This window comes from Xenopus laevis, chromosome 6S, assembly GCF_017654675.1.
Source record: "Xenopus laevis strain J_2021 chromosome 6S, Xenopus_laevis_v10.1, whole genome shotgun sequence".
In the NCBI taxonomy this organism is placed as follows: domain Eukaryota; kingdom Metazoa; phylum Chordata; class Amphibia; order Anura; family Pipidae; genus Xenopus; species Xenopus laevis.
The window spans coordinates 4,315,654-4,337,775 of NC_054382.1; the positions used below are offsets into that span (position 1 = coordinate 4,315,654).

Below are 22,122 nucleotides of genomic sequence, written 5' to 3' on the forward strand. Positions count from 1 at the left end.
AAACCTGACAAATAATATCACTCTATCACTAGTACTGGGGGTAAAATACATGAAAATGGCACTGGGGTATTAAATATGGAATTGGCAATGTTTGCATCTGACGTGTGTTCTGGGGGTTTTACATCAAGTTGGCGCTGCAATTATGCATAGATTGATTGTATTGATTTTATTTGTTTATGCAAATACTAACCCTCCAACTATTGCCATAAATTAATTTCCATTGGATTTTCTAAACTGGCGTAAAAGTTCAGAAATTGTGGCTAAGATGTCCAGGTACATTGTCGGGCCTTGGTCTATGTAGGTGTCATAGGTACTTTAGTAAGAACTACTCAATAGTTCTGGCGGCTGCCAATGCTGATCCAAAAAGTAGTTAATCTATTGGCATCTTCAGCTGAAAACGGGTTATGCACAAGGTTTCCAAACGACTGCATTGGCCCCATCTGGAAATCCAACCGATGGAGCAGAGTGACCTGTTCCAAAAAGTGGACTTTCTTAAAGGTAATAATGATCAGTCTCTCACAAATTCATATTCAAAACTGGTGTTAATCCAACCCACAAACCATGAATGGGATATAGGGTAAAGGAGATAATGTGGGTTGCTGCCATCTCAGCAGAAGCACTAAAGGAGTTAAATACTTAAAATACCCAGAAGGTCATGAGCTGAGAGCTGTTACATTATTTACAGATCATTAGTTATCGGTATTAAAGAAAACATACTTTGATAAAGAGATCATTTACTGTGTGCCAATTCGACTTTAGACAACTTGAAGAACCAACATCTTCTAGTTGTACTCTCTGCCTATCTGATTTCTTCCGTTTTTGGAACATTTTGCTATGACAGATGAATTCATATGAATGGAATATTAATTTCACTCTTGTACCGATTTCTTATTTTTTTATGACAAGGGCAATATTTTTACTGAAAATAGCACTTAATCACTTGTCCAAAAAATAGCAATTTGCTTGAATATGATCCTTAGCAAAGCTCGAACTTGCTTTTGGCTTCTTCTCCGAGATTCTAATTATTACAAGGAATGTTAAATATTACAACAATGGACATAGAGCTTTGAAAGATAAAAATATGTCTTCCGATTGCTCTAATATCTTTCCCAGAAATATCATTTAGACTTTTGCTGCATGTACATATTTTATATACTGACGGAACGGAGAAATGTCAAATTTTTCATAGATATTTCTCAGAATCCAAATTCCTAATTGATAGGGTTTTCCATTGGCTGCCATCTGTTTCCTACATATTTTATCTGCTCTTAATCAATGTGGTTTGTGGGAATAAAAGTAATATTTGATTGAGTATATGTATGAAGATTGATGACTTGTAAGTGTATTCTTCTGATGAACAGTGAAATAGTCTAGTCCACGGGTCTCCAACCTTTTTTACCTGTGAGCCACATTCAAATGTGAAAAGAGCTGGGGAGCAACACAAGCATGGGAAAGTCCCTTGGGGTGCCAAATAAGGGCTGTGATTGGCTATTGGGTAGCCCTTATGTGGACTGAAAGTCTACAAGATGCTCTACTTGGCACTATACTTTCAAGCCTAGAATTTAAAAATAAGCACCTGCTTTGAGGACACTGAGAGCAACATCCAAGGGGTCGGAGAGAAACATGTTGCTCGCGAGCTACTGGTTGGGGATCACTGGTCTAGTCTATAAATAAAAGGCTTAGTGCTTCTAAGTATCTAGAGCAGGGGTCCCCAACCTTTTTTAACCCGTGAGCCACATTCAAATATAAAAAGAGTTGGAGAGCAACACAAGGATGGAAAAGTCCATTGTGGTGCCAAATAAGTGCTATGATTGGCTATTTGGTAGCCCCTGTGTGGACTGGCAGCCTACAGGAGGCTCTACTTGGCACTATACTTGGTTTTTATGCAATTAAAACTTGCTCCCAAGCCTGGAATTCAAAAGTTAGCACCTGCTTTGAGGACACTGAGAGCAACATCCAAGGGGTTGGAGAGCAACATGGTTGGGGATCACTTATCTAGAGTAATGGGAGGAACACACTTGTCTGGAAGATAGTGCCGCATGGATTCTATTGCAGAAATTTCTAGAAATCGAGAAGTAGAAGGTTCTCTTTATAAGTCAGTGTCTGAACCTGGTGTGGTTTTTTGAAGAGCTCATAACTATTGTGCCCTTGACGTCCAAGCAACCCATTCACATTCTGCTTGTGCTGGTAGAGTCATCATCACTTGGGTGATCACAGGCAGTTGGCTTGTTTAGACTTTTTACCCTCCAGTATAGCACATGAACCAGACCTGGCTGACTTGGTCACTCATTTAGTAGGCACTACGAGATCACTGTAGTTATCTCAACAGCAGTTGTGGTTGGTATCAAAAAATTTAACAAATTCTTGGAGATCGGACAAAAGCAGTTGGGCACCAAAGGAATTTTCCAAACAAAAAGTCCTCTCCAAGGCTGAGGTGCCAGAGAAATTGTCTTGGCATAGGTTTACATGAATCAATATATATACCCTCAACCTTTGTGTCCAAACTTCCTTCTGTTTGGTGCAGGTGTTCCTTATAGCCACAGGTCCAGGTTCATCTTATATCAAGTAGATTCTATAAAGTAGGGGCAATAGAAGGACATCACTGCAATGGATGGTGGGAAGGCAGTCTGCCTGTGTTTATTGAGTGGCAACCACTGGACCAGGTGACCTTTGGAGGAAGAGCCCTGCCTCAGGCATGTTAAGGCATTTAGGGAAGAGCTCTAGCATATGATTACACCCATGAATTTCCTGGATACTTCACTGTCCACTGGATGTTGAAGAGCATTTATCACATTTTTCCTTTGACAGCCATGAGATACAGTAGATGTAAAGAGCCAGTAGGAGGCTACTATTTATTTAAATATCAGAGATTTCTTAAATTAAATTGTTCTTAATGGGATCCTGTCATCAGAAAACATGTTTTTTTCAAAACACATCAGTTAATAGAATTCTGCACTGAAATCCATTTCTCAAAAGAGCAAACAGATTTTTTTATATTCAATTTTGAAATCTGACATGGGGCTAGACATTTTGTCAATTTCCCAGCTGCCCCCAGTCATGTGACTTGTGCCTGCACTTTAGGAGAGAAATGCTTTCTGGCAGGCTGCTGTTTTTCTTTCTAAATGTAACTGAATGTGTCTCAGTGAGACATGGGTTTTTACTATTGAGTGTTGTGCTTAGATCTACCAGGCAGCTGTTATCTTGTGTTAGGGAGCTGCTATCTGGTTACCTTCCCATTGTTCTTTTATTTGGCTGCTGGGGGGGAAAAGGGAAAGGGGTGATATCAGTCCAACTTGCAGTACAGCAGTAAAGAGTGACTGAAGTTTATCAGAGCACAAGTTAAATGACTTGGGACAGCTGGGAAATTGACAATATGTTTAGCCCCATGTCAGATTTCAAAATTGAATATAAAAAAATCTGTCTTTTGAGAAATGGATTTCAGTGCAAAATTCTACTGGAGCAGCACTATTAACCCCATGACAGTATCCCTTTAAGTAATATTGTAATTGCGGGAGCAAGAAAGGCAGGTGTACTTTATAACTATCATGTCTACTTCATGGGTATATAATATATTATGGGCATGAGATGTTACAGATAATATAGGGTGACCCTTTGTTAGCCAATTTATACAATGGATGAGAAACATCTCTACATAATAATGAGGGTTTTTTTTTCTTCTTTCTCTATATTGGTTTTAATGGGACTGACATATGCCTAAAAGGAGTAACCTCCATATGAACTTGCACTTAGTAGGCCATGGGGAATAAGAACGTTATTTGTGCATCTCATCAAAGTATTTTCTCCTCTTCCCTCCTATGTCCACATCTGCTTCACATCAAAGTTACTGATTGTTCACGTCTGTGTGTAAAGAAATAAATGAAAGGCTTTGCTTCGAAAATTCACTTCTCCTTTCGGCATCCAACGCACTAATTTGATTTATTTCAATATCAACTAATAACGTGGTTTTGTGAGGCGACTGGGTTTGGCGCTAATAAATCTCGTTTATACACAAAGAAAACGGTCTGTTGAATTTCACACTTTGAGTAAATAGGAATGATTTGGAAGTGAGTGCCACCTTAATGTACAAGCTGTCTCGCTCATAAGGTCATGTTCCCCGGCTTATAATGTGTGTCCAACATAAACACCTTCTGCGCTACAGAAATAATTTCTTTGGCAAAGTACAAAATTCTTTATCTGAAATGGTTTAAGACGACCGAACACGTCTCAGCTATACACAATTTGTTCAGGGTTTTTAAAGGAGCACTGGTAAGATTTTCACTTTCTTGGAATTAGATAGATAGACAGACAGACAGACAGACAGTAGAGAGAGAGAGAGAGAGAGAGAGAGAGAGAGAGAGAGAGAGAGAGAGAGAGAGAGAGAGAGAGAGAGAGAGATGATATATAGATAGATAGATAGATAGATAGATAGATAGATAGATAGATAGATAGATAGATAGATAGATGATAGACAGACAGACAGACAGACAGACAGACAGACAGACCGACAAACAGACAGACAGACAGACAGACAGATAGATAGATAGAAATAGGGATGACGAGAGAGAGATGATGATAGATAGATATAGGAATGACTAGAGAGAGAGAGAGAGAGAGAGAGATGATGATGATGATGATGATGATGATGATGATGATAATAGATAGATAGATAGATAGATAGATAGATAGATAGATAGATAGATAGATAGATATAGGGATGACTAGAGAGAGAGAGAGAGAGAGAGAGAGTGAGAGAGAGAGAGAGAGAGAGAGAGAGAGAGAGAGAGAGAGAGAGAGAGAGATGATGATGATGATGATGATGATGATGATGATGATGATGATGATGATAGATAGATAGATAGATAGATAGATAGATAGAAAGAGAGATAGAGAGATAGATAGAGAGAGAGAAAAGAGAGAGAGAGAGAGAGAGAGAGAGAGAGAGATGATAGATAGATAGAGAGATAGAGAGATAGATAGATAGGGATGATGAGAGAGAGAGAGCGAGAGAGAGAGCTAGATAGATATAGATCAATATATATTCTATATATTAGTGATGGGCTAATTTGCCCCGTTTTGCAGAAAAATGTGCAAATTTACAGCGAAATTCGCGAAACAGTGAAAAAGTCAGTGGGCGTCAAAATAACTGTGATGTGCATCAAATTTTTTTATACTGATATACTAAAAATAAATCTTTTGTTGTTCTATTGTTAAATCCAGTAAAACCAATAGGAGAAAACAATCTACACATCACTGGAGCTCTGCAAAATAATCATGTCTCTGGGAATTGTCTAGAATATCCATTCTTAGTCTGTGTTTAAGAACCAGCGCTGAGCTTGGAAGGTTCGTTCATATCCAGACTTAGCGAACGGCTTTTAACGCACTCAGAAAATGTTCATTTGATTTTTATTGCTATTTAAGTTGTGCCAAAAACTGGCAAATTAACAATAAAGTGGAACTACAGGGATTATAGAATTAGAATAGAATTGTTTGTTTATAATATCTTATTTGTCAGAGTATTTTGCAAGTTGGGTCATGTGAGTCGGTTGGCAGCAATGATATTGAATCTAGTTGAATAGACTCAATCGGCAGAAAGTTAAGTTAGTGAGAAAAGGAAATTCTTGTCATGTTGTTAAAATTAGTGAGGGAAGAGTCAAATTGGTGAGAGTCATATGATGCTTCTCTGGTCAGTTCTAAGTAGAATAACTTCATATTCTACAGACTCTCCCCAGCTGGTCGAAATAAACAGCAGGTGGTGATGTGCTGTTTCTAATTCTATATACAGGTATGGGACCTGTTATCCAGAATGCTTGGGACCTGGGATTTTCCCGATGACAGATCTTTCCATAATTCGGATTTTCATACCTTAAGTCTACTAGAAGATCATTTAAACATCAATAAACCCAATAGAATTGTTTTGCCTGCAATAAGGATTAATTATATCTTAGTTGGGATCAAGTAGACCAGGGATCTGCAACCTTGGCTCTCCAGCTGTTAAGGAACTACAAGTCCCACAATGCAATGAAGGTGCAATGAAGGGGTTGCAGATCCCTGAAGTAGAAGCTACTGTTTTATTATTACACAGAAAAAGGAAATAGTTTTTAAAAGTTAGGACTATTTGATTATAATGGAGTCTATAGGAGACTGCCTTTCCATAATTTAGTGCTTTCTGGATACCGGGTTTCCGGATAATGGATCCCATACCCGTATTAGCATTTTAAAAACTGGTAAAAGTGTGAAAACTAGAAAATAATTTCATGTTAATTAAGAAGCTCATTCTGAGCAAATTTTCATAAATTTTTCTGTAGGGTTTTCATTTTCTTTATTTGATATGGAATTTGAATTATAAAATAGATATAGGTTTAATCTACCAGGTGGGTTATCTTCTTTGTAGTTTTTGGGATACTCCAAGGAAATCAAATGCTGCACTTTTGTCATCTTAATGTTTCTGTTCCCTGTATTCTGTATTAAATCGTTGATCCCAACCCATCTGTATGATCTTGTCATCCACAAAGGCAAGTGAATAAGAAGACAAATATTGCTAGATGATTTAGATGAGGAAAGATATGGAAATGTAACATCTCAACCCAGAGAAACAGGAGAGAAAGGAAGATGAGGAGTGAGACAAGCGTTGAATGATTGGTTGAAGCAATTAAAAAATGAACTTCTGACTTGTTTTCCCTTGTAGGTGGCTCTTGTTTGCCTGAGTGGGATGGTGTTGTCTGTTGGCCTGAAGGATTGGCTGGAAATACAGTGTCAATATCTTGCCCCGAATACATCCACGATTTCAACCACAAAGGTAATTCTTGAGATGTTTTGATGAAATGAATTGCACAACAACAAGTATTTGGGATGTAGAAGTCCCACTATATTCAAAGATCATTTGGCAGAAGAGGTTGGCTAATTCAGCCAATGGGATGAAATTTCGTTTATAATCCTTGTTGTATAGAGGAATAATGGTCCATGTGGATATCTTCCCTCAGTTCATGTTGATGGCTTTTATGTGACAGCAGAGACTTCAGCTTTACTACGAGATCTTATCAAAAAGCCTTGATAAGGTTCCAAGATGTAAAAGGGCATGACAAAAGCCTAGCAGTGAAAGAATAGAAATAAGTTGTTGGCATTATTACATTTTTATTGTTTGGTTATCATCAAACAATCTTCCTTAGAAAGGCAACTGAGCTTTAGGGCATTATTTAGCAATGGGGCAGTTCATGTGCTGGGATAGTAACCCATAGCAGACTTTTGCTCTCCATAGTTAAACTCCATTGGGTCGAGAGTAGGGATGCACCGAATCCAGGATTCAGTTCGGGATTCAACCAGGATTCAGCCTTTTTCAGCAGGATTCGGATTTGGCCGAACTGGTCTAAGGGTTATGTTATACAGCAGAAATGAAAGCTTATTTTATTGCACACAGTCAACCGGTAGTAATAAAACTATTTGGCTCTGCTCTGGTACCGAACTCTTTTTACTGTTTATGGCAATTACTGTTCCCCTTTGGTCTAATACCCGAAATTATTGTTCCTCTTTTCTGTAACCGCAAGTGTTTGGCAAAGGGTATAAAAGCTCGGACCCCTAGGTGTGGCATTAGAAGCTCTCTGTATCATACTGACCAGTGTGTTATTGCGACCACATCCCAAGATTCTTTCTCTGTAAAATAAATTCCTCAGTTATTCTGAAGAACCCTTGTCTTGGAGTCTAGCCTTGTTTCTGATAAACCAATTACCAACACTTTTTTCATATATCTGGCAGGCCATGCATATCGAAGGTGTGACATGAACGGTAGCTGGGAGCTGGTGCCTGGAAATAACCGAACATGGGCGAATTATACAGAGTGTGCAAAGTACCTGTTCAACGAGACCAAGGAAAGGGTAAGGGAAAACACCCATAGCCTCAGATGGAAAAAAATTTTATCATTAGGAATCCCAGCTAAAATATTATCCAGATGGAACAGAATGCTACTGTATTTTCTCACCAGGTCCCATGTAGGACATTGCATCGCTTGTATGAGATATTTTCCTACAGGATTAAGGAATAGCTCTTGCTACATCTTCTGACTTCCTCTAATAAGTGAAGGTTCTTCTATGGATGATATTAAAGCTAAGATACATGCATTTGATCCTCATTCAGAGTATTCCTGATCCAAACATTGAACCTAAGAAACCTGCGACCTGTATGAAAATATTAAACTGCAGGTCAATGTTCTACCTAACAGTATCACATCAACAGTATAAGCCTTGGCCAAGGACCTTGTTTATTTATATAGTCCCATACCTACTCACTTAATATGAATATAATTTACTACAAGGGTACATTATATTTCATATAATGTCCATTGTTCTGTCTAGAGGAGGTGACAGGTCTACATACCTTTATATCTATATAAGAGAATTGAAATGTACTTGTACTATTATTGCCATGAATTAAGTTTGCTATAATAACAATATATACATTAGAACTGGAGCTATAATGAAGGTACTTTTGGAGGAACATTGTATGAGAGCCAGTGCTACCCATTTGCGTGTGGATATGTTCCAGATTTCAGTGGATAAAGATGCAATTTTCTCCCCTTAGTTGTATATACCCCGCTATCTTTTTGAGAAATAATGAATGTTTTTAAGTTTCCATAAACAAAGGAAATTGTTTCTGTCCTGTAAGGAAACTTATCATCCATTGTTAATGAAAGCATCTGCTTTCTTTGCGACTCAATGGATATCAGAGCAATAATAGGCTGTGAAAGTGATTGAATGGCTGTTGCTGTTATTTATCAAACGAGACATGGTCTCTGTCTGCTGTGAATTAAAATTAATTTTCCCAAATTACCATAAACATTAACTTTCTCAGTTTATTGGTGTGTACACGGAGAACTCAATCCATCAACACATAGTTCTGATGGATATGCTTCCAGTAGAGATTCTACTATTGAGGTAATGTATTCAGTGTCACACTGGGGTGCCTAGGGGTTCCCCAGAAAAGCTTAGACTACAGGACCATCCTTCAAACATTCTTTCCTCCTTTCTTCTCTTACTTTTTATGCTCTTGCTCTACTCAACCACTCCTTTACTTAACCACTTGCTGAGCCATGGACCAAGAGAGCCAATGGACCCATTGGGAGATATTCTTGCATCTCTGATGGACCAGTCTGACACTGAGGGTATTGCTTGCTTCATCTAAGAAATATTGGCAGTTTATAGATACTTTTTATGAGTTGCTGATCAGCCAATGGCATAAACGATCTTTTACAAAGACCTTGGACAGAAGTGCAAGAGAACTAAGGGGTATAAATGCCCCATCAGAGACCCCTCATGAATACAGATCTGCCAAACCCAGGCAGCAATGTATTCATGGAAGCAGAGATATCTCTCTTTGCAGTGTCCGACTGGGGCACCAGGGGCCCACCAAAAAACCTTAGACCAGGGGCCCACTCTCAGTACTATTATTCCTCATCTCCTCACTCAACCTCTATTCGTCTAGTATTTTTTCTTTACATACTATAATCTATTATTCCATCTATTTAGCCTCCTTGTTCTCATAGAAATTGGGAATGGCCACCTAGTTTTCCCGATATCCCGGAGGGTCAGTCCGACACTCACCGCTCTCCACTCATCTATAGAGAAGGCTGGGTGTAGACAACATGGCAGATTCCAACCATTGCTTTGCCCTTTGCACCCTACTTTTCAAGTTATAACAAACCCTTATCTTCTCCAATATAAGTTGTTGAATTGCAATTCTTTGAAGAGATATTTTCTTCATCTAATAAAGGGTGAAAAAAAATCAGCAAATTTCAAATTGTTCAATCTTCTGGTAGCTGGACGGATGAAGCCCAACATTCCAAGCATTTTTGCAGCTTACATGCTCCAGGAAAGTCACCAATTTATTATGAATTCAACTCCCCCTTCCCTTACTTTTTTTAAAAATACGTGGATGAATGAAAACTCCCAGGTGCAAAATTCGCTTTCTATAATAAGACCAGCAATCCCTCCTCTGTGCTGCCTGCACACTCATCAGTTGTTTTAAAATCAAAGTCTGTATAATGGAATTTTCCGTAAACTGATATAAAATGTTTTTGTTTGTAGTAAGTATAGCAAAATGATTTCCCCGGAAAGCAATTCTGGCACGTTGCTATACAACCGGTGATTGGAATTAGATACTGAACTGAATGAGATACTCACACTGCATTTTAATAAAATACAACTGAAAATTGTTCTCATCCTGTCAGGATATTTATGTTTTTATTTGTGAGTGGAAACAGTTCCGTGTGATGGATTTTGATGATATTATGGCTGTGAGACTGTTATCTAGTAAAAATCATTTATACAGGACCTTGTGTTCATTTCATCAGCAGAAGCAATACTGTTACCACCTGCGGGAGTTCAAGGCATAAACTGGAAGGAATGTGACCCCATTCTCCTCCCCCATAATGTAGTACTTGATTCCAAGATTTGAATATTTAGGGTAGTGGCACACACTGCGATTTGGGGAGATTAGTTGCCCAGCGATAAATCTCCTCTTCTTCGGGGGACTTATCTCCCTGAAATGCCTTCCCGATTACTAGACTGTGAATTGCCGGCGTTATGGCACTCGGATCGCTTAATTTTCCAAAGTCCCCAGAAGTTGCCTCAGGAGGAAACTTTGGACGACTTTGGAAAGTCAAAGCGATCCGAGTGCCATCACGCCGGCGATTCACTTTCTAGCTGGCAGGGAGGCATTTTGGGGAGATTAGTCACCTGAAGAAGAAGAGGTTTGTCACTGGGCGACTAATCTCCCTGTATCGTAGCATGTGCCACCACCCTAAGGATGTTACTTATCAAAGTCCAAATTTATCTCAATATTTTCTGCTACAAACCCCCAATGAAATCCGTTTGGGTTTTTTATGCTTATTTATTATTACATTTTCCCGAAAATTTGCTTTGCGGGAAAAAAATAGATTTTCATGATTTTTTCAGATTTTTTATCAGATTTTCGTGATTTTTTCAGATTTTTCAACCGAAAACTTTGGGGTATAGCACGAAACCCAGGGCACATCAAAAAATCATTGGGACTTCTCCCATTGACTTATATGCAACCTTGACAGGTCTGAGATTTTCAGATTCTGACTTTTCCATCCTCGGGGTTCAATAAATTCAGAAAATGTGTGATTTTTTAAAAGTCCGATTTTATTTAAAAAATCACAAATTTTTCGTGATTTTTGCATTCGGAGTTTAGTAAATTACCCCCTAAGTGTTCAGTCATTGAGGTGACATGTCTACTAGCTCACATAGCAAATATGACTATACCCTACAGATGGAGCACTGCTTATCCTGATTTCTCATGATATTTCAAATGGTTATATGTTTTTTTAAACTCTATTCTTATGTCATCTGAAGAACATTAACCCTAAGGAATCCTGCTTAGAAATTATAGCTGGATATGCCAATAAATAATGTTGGGTATCAAGAGCTCCATCTATATACAATATCTTTCTTAAGCTGAATTTCTTTCTGGGGGTTTCATGAACAAGCAATGGAATTTCTAGCTCATAAAAGGAATGTTCTTTGTTTATGTTTTGTTATAATGTCCTAATAGTCAGTAGTTGGCTGGATTTGATAGTAGTCTGATAGCAGTTGGCTGGAGTCAACGATGACTGTAGCAATTCCCAAGCACCTGTAACCGTTCCCCCCACAGCTCTTTAAGTTGCAGTCTCAACAGTGCTAAGACAATGAAATGGCAGGGAAAACACAGGGCAGCAGTGTTAGTGGTCATTTTGGATCTCTGCCACCTTGTAATGGACCTCCATTGTAGTCATGGTTTACAGTTGGTGTGGATCTCTGACGGCTCTCTTCCATATCATGTTACTCCAGAATAAACATTTCCTGACCATGGTGTGATCCGCCACCCGGTGAGCAGAATCTTTTCTATCTGTTTCTTTTCTCTGTTCATAAAGAGACCAGGGAAGAGTTGCCACTGAGATTCCGTCTCATTCCTTTTGTTGCTTGCTTACCTTTTATGAGGGAGATAAAACAGGGCCCTGACTCAATTCAACTCTCAGTAGAAATCACTATATGAAGGGAGGGGGTGGCATCACCCCAGGATTGCCCCTGCTGGTGGCATTATCTAGGGATCAACCAGGAAAACTACCAGTGTGCAGTGTAGCTCAGCCTGGCCTACCCAACTGGCAAGGTCCACCCGGTCCAAAGAAAGAGACAGTTCACCAGAAGAAGAGAGGCGAATTTACACCAATGCAAAGATAGTTTTGACCACTGTAAAGTTAATTCTCCAACATTTGGTAAATAGGAGAAAATCTTTATTTTTGTTGAAACTACTCCAAATTTTCACTTTTGCCCTTTGGTATATGTGCCCCCTGGTGTGGGGTATCCCACTATGCAGGCTAGAAGCAAAGCCTGGGAGTTGTTCCTGCTGATCATATCATAATCTTATTTCCAACTGTTTCCCCTTTCCCATATTTTGCCCCCTTACAGTTGTCTAACATCACACTATGAGCAATGCTTTTTGAACTTTACACATTGCTGTCCTCTCCAATTGTTATTGGTGTTTGCACCGGTGAGTAAGGACAAGACTAGCCAAGACTACCCCCTGATGCTGTACTCTGAACCTCCCAATGGATTTTTCTATCCTGATAAGGGTACAAAGTGTAGCCAATCCCTGGTCTCAGTAAATGACCCTAATGTTTGCTCCATTTCTAAACGAGGCTGTTCCCACAAACTAGCTTCTTATAGTGAATTGTAACACTAATACTGGTGTAATTATAGAGTGGTCATGGGGGAGGGGAGGCATGAACTGGGTTTTTTTTTCCTCTCTAGTTACCAAATCAAAGGATAAAGGTAATGAAATCCCCCTCCCTAGCCTATTTCTTACTGCCGGGCAGAGAGAGAAAGGTGCAGAGTGCATGGAGTGTGCATTGGACAAGGGGTCCCATGGCCAACCAGGCTTGTTGCCTCAGGGACCCCCCACACTACCCCCCAGCTGCAACCCCCCTCTGACCCCCCCATCCTAGCCACAACCCCCCTTTGGACCCCCTGCAGGTACCTTTTCCTTCACTCGGTAGCGACCTGGGGCAGGGACGGAGGTCAAGTAGTGACCAGGAAGGGAGGTCAGGAGAGCAGCAGGGAGTGAGTCTGGGCTGGCAGGGCCCACAAGGGCTGGGGCCCACCAGGTTTTTTCCCAGTGTCCCACCGGCCCAGTCCAACCCTGACTGCACCACCAGTATCCCTGTTAGCCTCAACGTACTTCACCTTCAAACACCCTTCCAATATCCTATAAAACCTTGGGCTTATGGAACACAAATAACATTAAGTTTACATTAAAGTTTTCCCAGGAAAAGTTTCTCGTGCCTCATGATTACACGTAGAACTTCTCTCTGTTTTCTTTTTCCGACTACCAGCAGAAATTTCACACCTCTCTTTTTAGTTTATTCTCATTGCTGTTCCAAACTTCAAAGGAATGGCCTGAAACCATAAAACATGGCAGAAGTTAAAAATAGTGACAATCTTATTGCGTTGGCTTAAACTTCTGCTTGTAACAGTTTCGCTGCCTGCCGTTTCCAATCACGGTTTCCTGCAGAACCACAGTCGCTCCGCGCTGGATTAGATTCAACTGTCATCCCAGATTCTTCTGAGGCCGCAGTAGGCAAAGCACCGAGATACTTTGAGACAGCAAATGGCTGAGTGAAAAAAAGAAAAAAGGGATTAGTTTGTTTAACACAGGAATGTATCCCAGCATGCCATACTCCTTATCAGAAGGCACAGACTGATTTGGGGTGAATGTATAAAGTTGTGGAATCCCATTTCCACCTGTTTATTGTAAGCATAAGAATAAGACATCATCTGTGTGTGTGGCATTCACAAACCCTTTCACAGTTTGCAGGATTTTTAAAAGGTAGTTTTGATCAATTGTGTCTTTTTTTCTTCTGGTGAGTTTTTTTCCTTGAGTTTTTTTCTGTGGTTTTAAGGAAATCAAGTTGGATACAATCTATTTTATTTGAAATAATGCAACTTGTCTCCTGCTCTTTGATCCTTCCTACCCCATCACTTTGTCATTTCCTGCCACGCCTCCTCCTCCTCATTAGTGATGGGCATTTCCTGCGTAATCCGCAAATGGCGAAAAACCTGTGAAAACTCGAATTTTGGTGCCCGCGTCAATTTTGACGCTGGTGTTAAAGTCAATGGGCTTCCGAATAGAGTTGATGCGCGATGGTTTTGAGGCGACCGACTTTTCCGACGTGAATTTTCACAGGAGTTTCGTGAATTTATTTGCCAGTGGCGAAACGTGGAAATTTGCAGTGAATTTGCACCAGGCAAATTTATTCGCCCATCACTACTGATCATCATCTGCCCCATCTCCTGATCACTATGTACAACCCTAAAGATAACAATTATAGGCTCAGCCTTCCTCCTCAGCCTCTCACAACTCCCACCATCTACAGCCACACTCATCATCTCAGACCTCCCTCTACCAAGTAGCACCGTCTCTTCAGCTTTCTTTGCTCCCTTTTGATTTCTAATTGGTTTCAGGTTTTCAGGTAATTTTCTCAGTTGCTGAAAATCATCGAGCTTTTTCTTGACACCAGTTAATATATCTGCTATTAAAACCACATCAGTGATAGAATTCTGCGACTTTATGGAGGTGGCTTGCTGGTAGGGTTATATATTCAGAAATGGCTGGAAAGCTGATCATCCTTCCCTTGCTTCTCCGCCTTGGAGAAATAAATAGATAGTAGTTGCAGTTTTGCTTTAATATATTAATGTATTATAGGACAATATTTTGCTGCAAATGATAAGAATAGCCCACCAAACATATAAACATCTAGTACCTTAGTAGACTGGACAACAACAATAATTGTCTTCTCCTGCCAATTCCAATTCTCTTATTGGTTAATTTTCCTCCAAGCCAGTGAACAGCTTCCCTTACTTTGTTTTTTTTCACCTAAAGCTGACGATCCTGCTTACTCAATATGGTTTAAGTCAAGTGTAAACATCAGATTCCCCTCTTAATTCCCCTAAATCTTAAGTATTTTTATTTATTTTATTTTAAATCCGTCCCATAGGAAAGGTGATGATAAGGATGCCAAGTGCTCATTTTGGGTTCTTGCTTACATCTGTATGCCATATGGGACTGGAGCAGTTTTTTGGAACGTTGTGTAGAACAATGGGGAAGCTTCTAGCTTGGAATAAAAAAAATTCTCGTCAACCTTTTCAATATATTGAAACAGGCAGCCTCCTGATTTATTGCCTGCAGCTGGCAGTATTTACTTTGGAATGATCTGATTGGTTGGTCTTGGATACTAGTCATGGAGCGAACTTTGTGTATGTTATTATATCATGATATTATTTTATTAATGCTGAAAAGTTGCAAAACTCTTAACATATTTCAGTAGTTACATTATTGGGTGCTGTAGTTTCATTCTATCAGAAGATGTTCCCAAAACATTGATAACTCATATTCCAAGCTAAATTTATAGGCAATGATGCAATATATTTGTTTGGAGCTTAATTTCAATGGATTTGTTTTAATTGAGGGGTATATACCTTTGCCCAAAACAGTTCGATCTTTTTTATCTGCCATAAATTCCTCCAGGGCATGTTCAGAATTCCATGGAGGCATCTGCTCCAAGGTTTAGCTTAACTAGAAAGAACTTATGAGAAAGAGAAAATGACTGGTCTCTGAGGTGTCTGTGGATTGGTTTCCTTTTACTGTAGGTTTAGCTATGAACATAACGATTGTTGACATGTAACATTTCCTCTTCTCACAGTTGAAGACAACTGACACTCACACAAGGCCAAACGCTTATCTTTTCCCCAAGTTCTTCTACATTTTTGTAATTAAGGGATATTTTCAGCCTGATTCAACGTCATGTGGTCACAAGAGACCTATGTCCAAATAACTGGGTCAGGTCATCCTGTCCTCCTAGAAGTTTAAGCTTCCTGAGACATTGACATAATCTTGGGATCCTAAGTCTGAAATAGAGAGCTGTTTTATCTTCCTCTTCCATTAACTAGACAATTCTCAAGTAGAATTACATTGTTCACTTCAAATAATTGCTTTTCTCTATAAACAGGCTGTCAAATGAGGGAGGCGGTATATACATGAAATAAAGGTTTTTGTTTTTTTTAAATGCTAGTCCTTTTTCAGAATAGTATTTTTATGTTTTATTATAATGCTAGTCCTTTTTAACCATATGTTACACATCAACAGATTGGAGACAAGTGGGGACATCTAGACTTTGATATATACAGTAGAACCCCAAGTTTTCTTCCCTGAATTTTACTCTTTCCCAGAATTCACCCCATTTGGTCGCAGCAAAATTATATGGTTTCCTGTAATTTATGCCATTTTGATGAGGTCCCTTGGGAAAAGTAAAATCTGGGTTCTACTGTACATGCAGAAGCATGAAGATCAGGCTAAACAGGAAAAATAGAATTTGTTACTAATGATACATGTTTAACTCCAGAGACTGAATTGACAACATTTCACATATAGTGATGGGCGAATTTGACCCGTTTTGCTTCACCAAAAATTATCGAAATGGCAAAAATTTGCCAAAATGCATTAAAGTCTAGGTGCGACAAATTTTTTTTGATGTGCAACAAATTGCGTAACAAATTTGTGATGCAAGACAATTTTTTGTCTATGCCATCATTTTTACAGTGAAACTTCACCCATCACTAGTCACAATTAGTTTGGGATTATAAGAAACATACAACTCAGGTATATGTGTAAATCCTAAAATATTTAAGCATCTAATCAATGTGATTTACACTGAATCAACATGTGGGCAACTTGATTAGCCCATGTATGCAAGAGACATAAATATTCTACAAATATAAATTTCCCAATGCAATATACAAGTTAGAAGAATAAATTCAGATTAATTCTGGGAATCAATCTGAGAATTCTCTGAATAAAAGGTCAGTCATTTTTAAAACGTGTAAATATTTCCCAAACAATTTAACTCCGGCAGCGGTCTCTCAAATGGGAGAAAATGTGAATGTGGTTTAATTTAATTCTATATTACATTAGATTGGAAAAATATTTTTTTTCTGCTAGCCTTAAGTACTTACTGAGTCATAGGGGCAAATTCACTAAGGCACGAAGCGCCGAACGCTAGCGTTAATTCGCTACCGTTTGGCATTTTCTCTACTGCGCAAATTCACTAACGAACGCTGGCGTAGTTTCGCTAGTGTTACTTCGCAACCTTACGCCAGGCGAATCTTCGCTAGCGACGAAACTACGCGAATTCACTAACTTGCGCAGTGTAGTGAACGCTACCTTTTACGCTAGACTTCCTTCGCCACCTCAGACCTGGCGAAGCGCAATAGAGTAGATAGGGATTGTTTCAAAAAAAGTCAATTTTTTTTCTAAGTCCCAAAAAACGCTGGCGTGTTTTCTACATGATGGGTGATAGGCTGAAAAAGATCGAAATTTTTTTGGGGCTCCCTTCCTCCCCCCTACATTTCCTGACTCATGGCAACTTACCTAGACAGTGGGCACATGTGTAGGTCAAAATAAAATTTTTATTTGCTGATTTGAAGGTTTTCTAGGCATTTGTAGTGCTGATACGTATTCCTCCATTGAAATTTGAATTTTGCGCCGTATGCAAATTAGCCTTCGCTAGCGTAACTTTGCTTTATATAGCGAATCAACGCTAGCGTAACTTCGCAACCTTACGCTACCCCTGTGCGCAACTTCGGATTTTAGTGAATTTGCGGAGCCCTGGGGAAACTTCGCCTGGCGAAGTGCGGCGAAGTGCGGTGAAGTGCGGCGAAGTTGCGCCTGGCGCAACTTTGCATCTTAGTGAATTTGCCCCATAGAGAACGGTTAGTGAAACATAAATCTGTCACTAAATACCTGCCTCCGAAAAAATCTAAATGCCCATTTTGATGGTTGACTAATCTGCTAGTGAGCATGGCCTTGGATTTTTTAGCAGAAATCAAAAATTTGGTGACAAATGCTAAAATTAACTTTACAGGTGACTAATACCAATACTTATCATTGGTGAGACCCTCAGTTTTCCTGTGCTTTTCAAGTGAGGAGAATCTAAGAAAGGGAGGCTCACTAATCAACATTCTTATTTTAGTACTTTTAGAAATTTTATAAACCACAGTTTCTCTTAAATCACAAATACCAAACCATTGATTTAAAACAGCCTAATTTAAAAAGAATAGATGGATAGAAATATGGAACTAATCCGAATTCCAATATGAAAACCTCAAAATCGTTTTTATTTTTTTGTGCAATTACGAAAGAAAAAAACCCCCAAAAACCTCTAAAAGCTTTTATTAAAGATTTACAGTTGGAAAAGGCCAAATGCCATTGACTTCAACATGACTTTGGCAAATTTTTAGATGACAAAATTTTGTTTGAGAGTTTTCTGTGGTTTTTACATTTAAAAAAAATATAAAAAATTCATAGTTTAAATAATTAGTGTAATCCACGGTTTTTGGTGATAAAAAAATATGATTCGAGGAAAATGAACAAAGTATATATGTCAGTACATCAGCCCAGTACAGTCCTTGATGGTGGTGGTGTCTCTGAGGCTCTTAAAGAATAAGTAAACCTTTAAAATAAGTGAATATAAAATTGATGAGGGGGCTATTCTAAGCACTTTTGCAATGTACATTCATTATTTATTTTGTTTGTATTCCAAGATATTAAGGGAAACATGTGCTGTTAATATGAATGAATTTTGTTATAACAGCGACACCTGCTGGTCATTTTCCCACCAGTCTGACCAGCAAGTAGTCAAGGAAGTTGTCAGGAGAAAGAAAGAGGCTGATGTTCTTCTGCTTAGGAAAGATGTGAGAAAGGTTTCTAATTGTTTTCCTAAGCAGAAGAACATCAGCCTCTTTCTTTCTCCTGACAACTTCCTTGACTACTTGCTGGTCAGACTGGTGGGAAAATGACCAGCAGGTGGCGCTGTTGTAACACAATTCATTCATATTAACAGTACATGTATCCCTTAATATCTTGGAATAAAAACAAAATAAATAATGAATGTACATTGCAAAAGTGCTTAGAATAGCCCCCTCGTCCATTTTAAATTCACTTATTTTAAAGGTTTACTTATCCTTTAACTGGAGAGAGCATAAAAATCCCTGAGCCACATGTCCCTTATTTATCTTACACGGCTCTCTTCTTTTGCCCATTGCCTGCCTCATTATGAAGAGCCACAGATTGTTCTCCCAAACATGTCTTTGTCTGTTTCTGTATTTCATATAAATAGGAAAAGGTGGGAGAAACATATCACTCATTCCATCGGACCTGCATTTTCAGATCCATTTACCATCAGTAAATAAACACCAGTAAATAAATCTAGATATATCAGGCTGCTCTCCGAATGTTCCCTCTTCCAGCTTTTTGTGTTTGTGAAATGAGATTTTAAACATCAGGTCTGATTTTTCTCATCCCCCCATATATCATACATTTTATTCAAGTCTGGTGTCAAGTTCAAGTCATGCAGAGTTGTATTTTTCTGCAATATCCCCAGTACACTTTGGGGGTTATTTATAAAAATCCGAAATTTTCTAACTGTTTCCTGAAAACCACTCTGACCAAATCTACACAGACCTTTTCCCCCTAGCCTGCGGGAAAAACTATAAAATTGTGTAGAATCCGAATCAAACGTTTTTTTTGGATTTTTGCAACTTTTTCTAATTTAATCCCAAAAGCGATAAATTTTCGTATTATTAAACGAAACCCAGTGCAGATCAGGATATCTTCAAATGTTAACAGGAAATCTGTCATTGACTTCTACATGAACTCAGCAGGTCTGAGCTGGAGTACTTTTTTTATTCTGACTTTTCATAAATCTCAAAAAATTCAAATTTGTGTTCCACGAAAAACAGTTTTTTCCCCTTTAAAAGTCCAACCAAAAAAAAGACTTTAATAAATAACTGTAATGATAAGTTACCCTGGTGGTCTAGTGGCTTACCCTGTGGCCGGTGAGGACGCCCGCCATGTCTCCGACAGGGATGGCCGCTGCTTACGTCCTGTTTCTCTGAGTGACGGTTCTCCTATGGCACACATGGCGCTCACTTCCGGGTTTTACACGCTGGCGTGATGGCGTATTTAAAGGGATCTCAGCATTGAACACATTGCCCATTGTTAGGTTCTATGAGCTGGGTGCTTATTCTACGTGAATCCTGTTTTGATGCTCTGATTTTGACATTGACTGTTGCCTGACTATTCTCCAATCCTGATCCTAGCCTGTCTGACCATTCATAGAACCCTGCCTGCATGGACCCGGCCTGTCTGACTATTCTGAACTCTGCTTGTGTTGGCCCAGTTGGCCTGATTACGCCTCTCTGTCTGGCCTGTCTTCCAAGCTGTGTTGTCTCAATCCTGTATCCTTGGTGAAACGATAATGCCCCTTGGTTTGTCCAAAACCTTTAGCTTTGCTCCTCTCTTAGTAAGACCTGGCAGCATCCAATTAGCTGAGGGCTCCTCCTGAGGTGAAAGGTAGATGTTAAAGGCAGAAGCAAGAGCCGAGACCAGGGAGCCTAGCACTGGTTCTGGATTTAGGGTGCCAATCGTGACAATAACCCCCTTGATGTCATATACTGTCTGTCATATGTTCCCTCAACTGCAGGAGTTCCGGTTCAATCTTTCTACTCACTGTGAGAAGAGACAATTGGAACCGATCACCTAAAAAAATGATGTCATTCAATCATGTGACATCATATTCGTTGATGTTAACAACACAAGCATAAATCCATGTTGGTTGCTGAACAATCCTAAAGGCATGGTGCCCACAATATGGAACTTTTATTTGAAGCAATGTGTCAACCCTAGATAGGTAGTTGTGAAAAGTATCACTTTTTTTGTTGATTAGTACATTGTATGGGTTAATGGGGTAGTTGATATGTCTATGGCAACTGGTGTGTCTCTGTTGAGTTGAGAGATACCCTCTGTATATTGGTGAGGAGGAATTCAGAAGCTCACCATCATGACCATCTGCTCTTTCCTTTATACACAGGAGGTATTTCATCGCCTTTATTTGATATACACCGTTGGTTATTCCATCTCCCTTGGATCCCTAACAGTGGCTGTTCTAATTCTGGGCTATTTCAGGTAGGAATGTGAATGTTGAATATCTTATTTCATAACATCTTTATGATTATCATGATTTTTAACAATTATGTTGCTTCTGTCTTGTTTCATTTTCTGTGCATTGAGCCCTCCTTATGCCCCAACAGTGTTAAACACCTACTTTTATCTCCCCCCCCAGGTTAAAGTGACAGTATACACCCCCTTTTTAGCATAAACACAATGGATAGGGCTTGTGCTGAATGAATAGGTCTTGTGCTGAACATATTTTTTCCTATTTTATTGAAGAAATATCTGTTGGAACCAGTTTCTATTTAGCATTTCCTGTCACTTCCTGGTTCTGACGAGCAGAGGATTATCTGATAAGCTAGTTGATATTTACTAGTCCAAAGAGAAGCCCTCTAATAATGAGCTGTAGCTTAGGAAGGGGAAGGGGTTTTTTGCCCAAAGTCAGATAAGGAGCTCTGTTTATAATGGGAAGTGGGGAGGTTCAGGGAAACAAAATAGTTTCCAATTGGAAAATCTGCCTTTTTTTTAAATCAAAAGACAAGACAGAAAGCATTATCAACACAAGTTCTACTGCATGGGCCGTGCTTTTGTTTTTAGTGTTGGGGTAACCGGCTACTGACGCTAAGGTGTTTTTAGGCGTATACTGAATTCAATGCAATTTTAATATACATATGGAGTAGATGTATTTAAGTTCTAGTCTAGAACTTCAAGATTGTTTTTTGAGAAAATTTAAGTGAAACAATGTGTATGCCTTTATTGGTATCAGATTGGCTCAGATCTCAGACAACAAACGTTTCAGACCCAAACTCAACATTTTTTACAATTGCTGAGCTAAACTTGGTCTTGCAACTTTATACTATTATTGACAGCAACACCTATAGACATATTCCGCAATCCCAAAAAGCAATTCAAACCAGAAGAATAAAAACAAAAAAAGGCTACAATTACAGGTACAATGCTAACAAAGTATCCTTATATTTTTAACTTGTTACATTCATCCAGATTTAGGGGGATATTTATCAAAGTCCGAATTTATCTCAATACTTTCTGCTACAAACCCCGATCAAATTATGC

General features: G+C 39.0%; 1 protein-coding gene across 1 annotated transcript in view; it reads left to right on the plus strand.

The window, feature by feature from the left end:
• Nucleotides 1–22,122, plus strand: part of pth1r.S (parathyroid hormone 1 receptor S homeolog) — a 186,983-nt gene that overhangs the window by 136,863 nt on the left and 27,998 nt on the right. Inside the window, exons 3-5 of the mRNA XM_018268968.2 lie at nt 6,686–6,796; nt 7,750–7,868; nt 20,969–21,063. Coding sequence (XP_018124457.1) covers nt 6,686–6,796; nt 7,750–7,868; nt 20,969–21,063 — 325 coding nt within the window. The remainder of the gene's footprint in view (nt 1–6,685; nt 6,797–7,749; nt 7,869–20,968; nt 21,064–22,122) is intronic.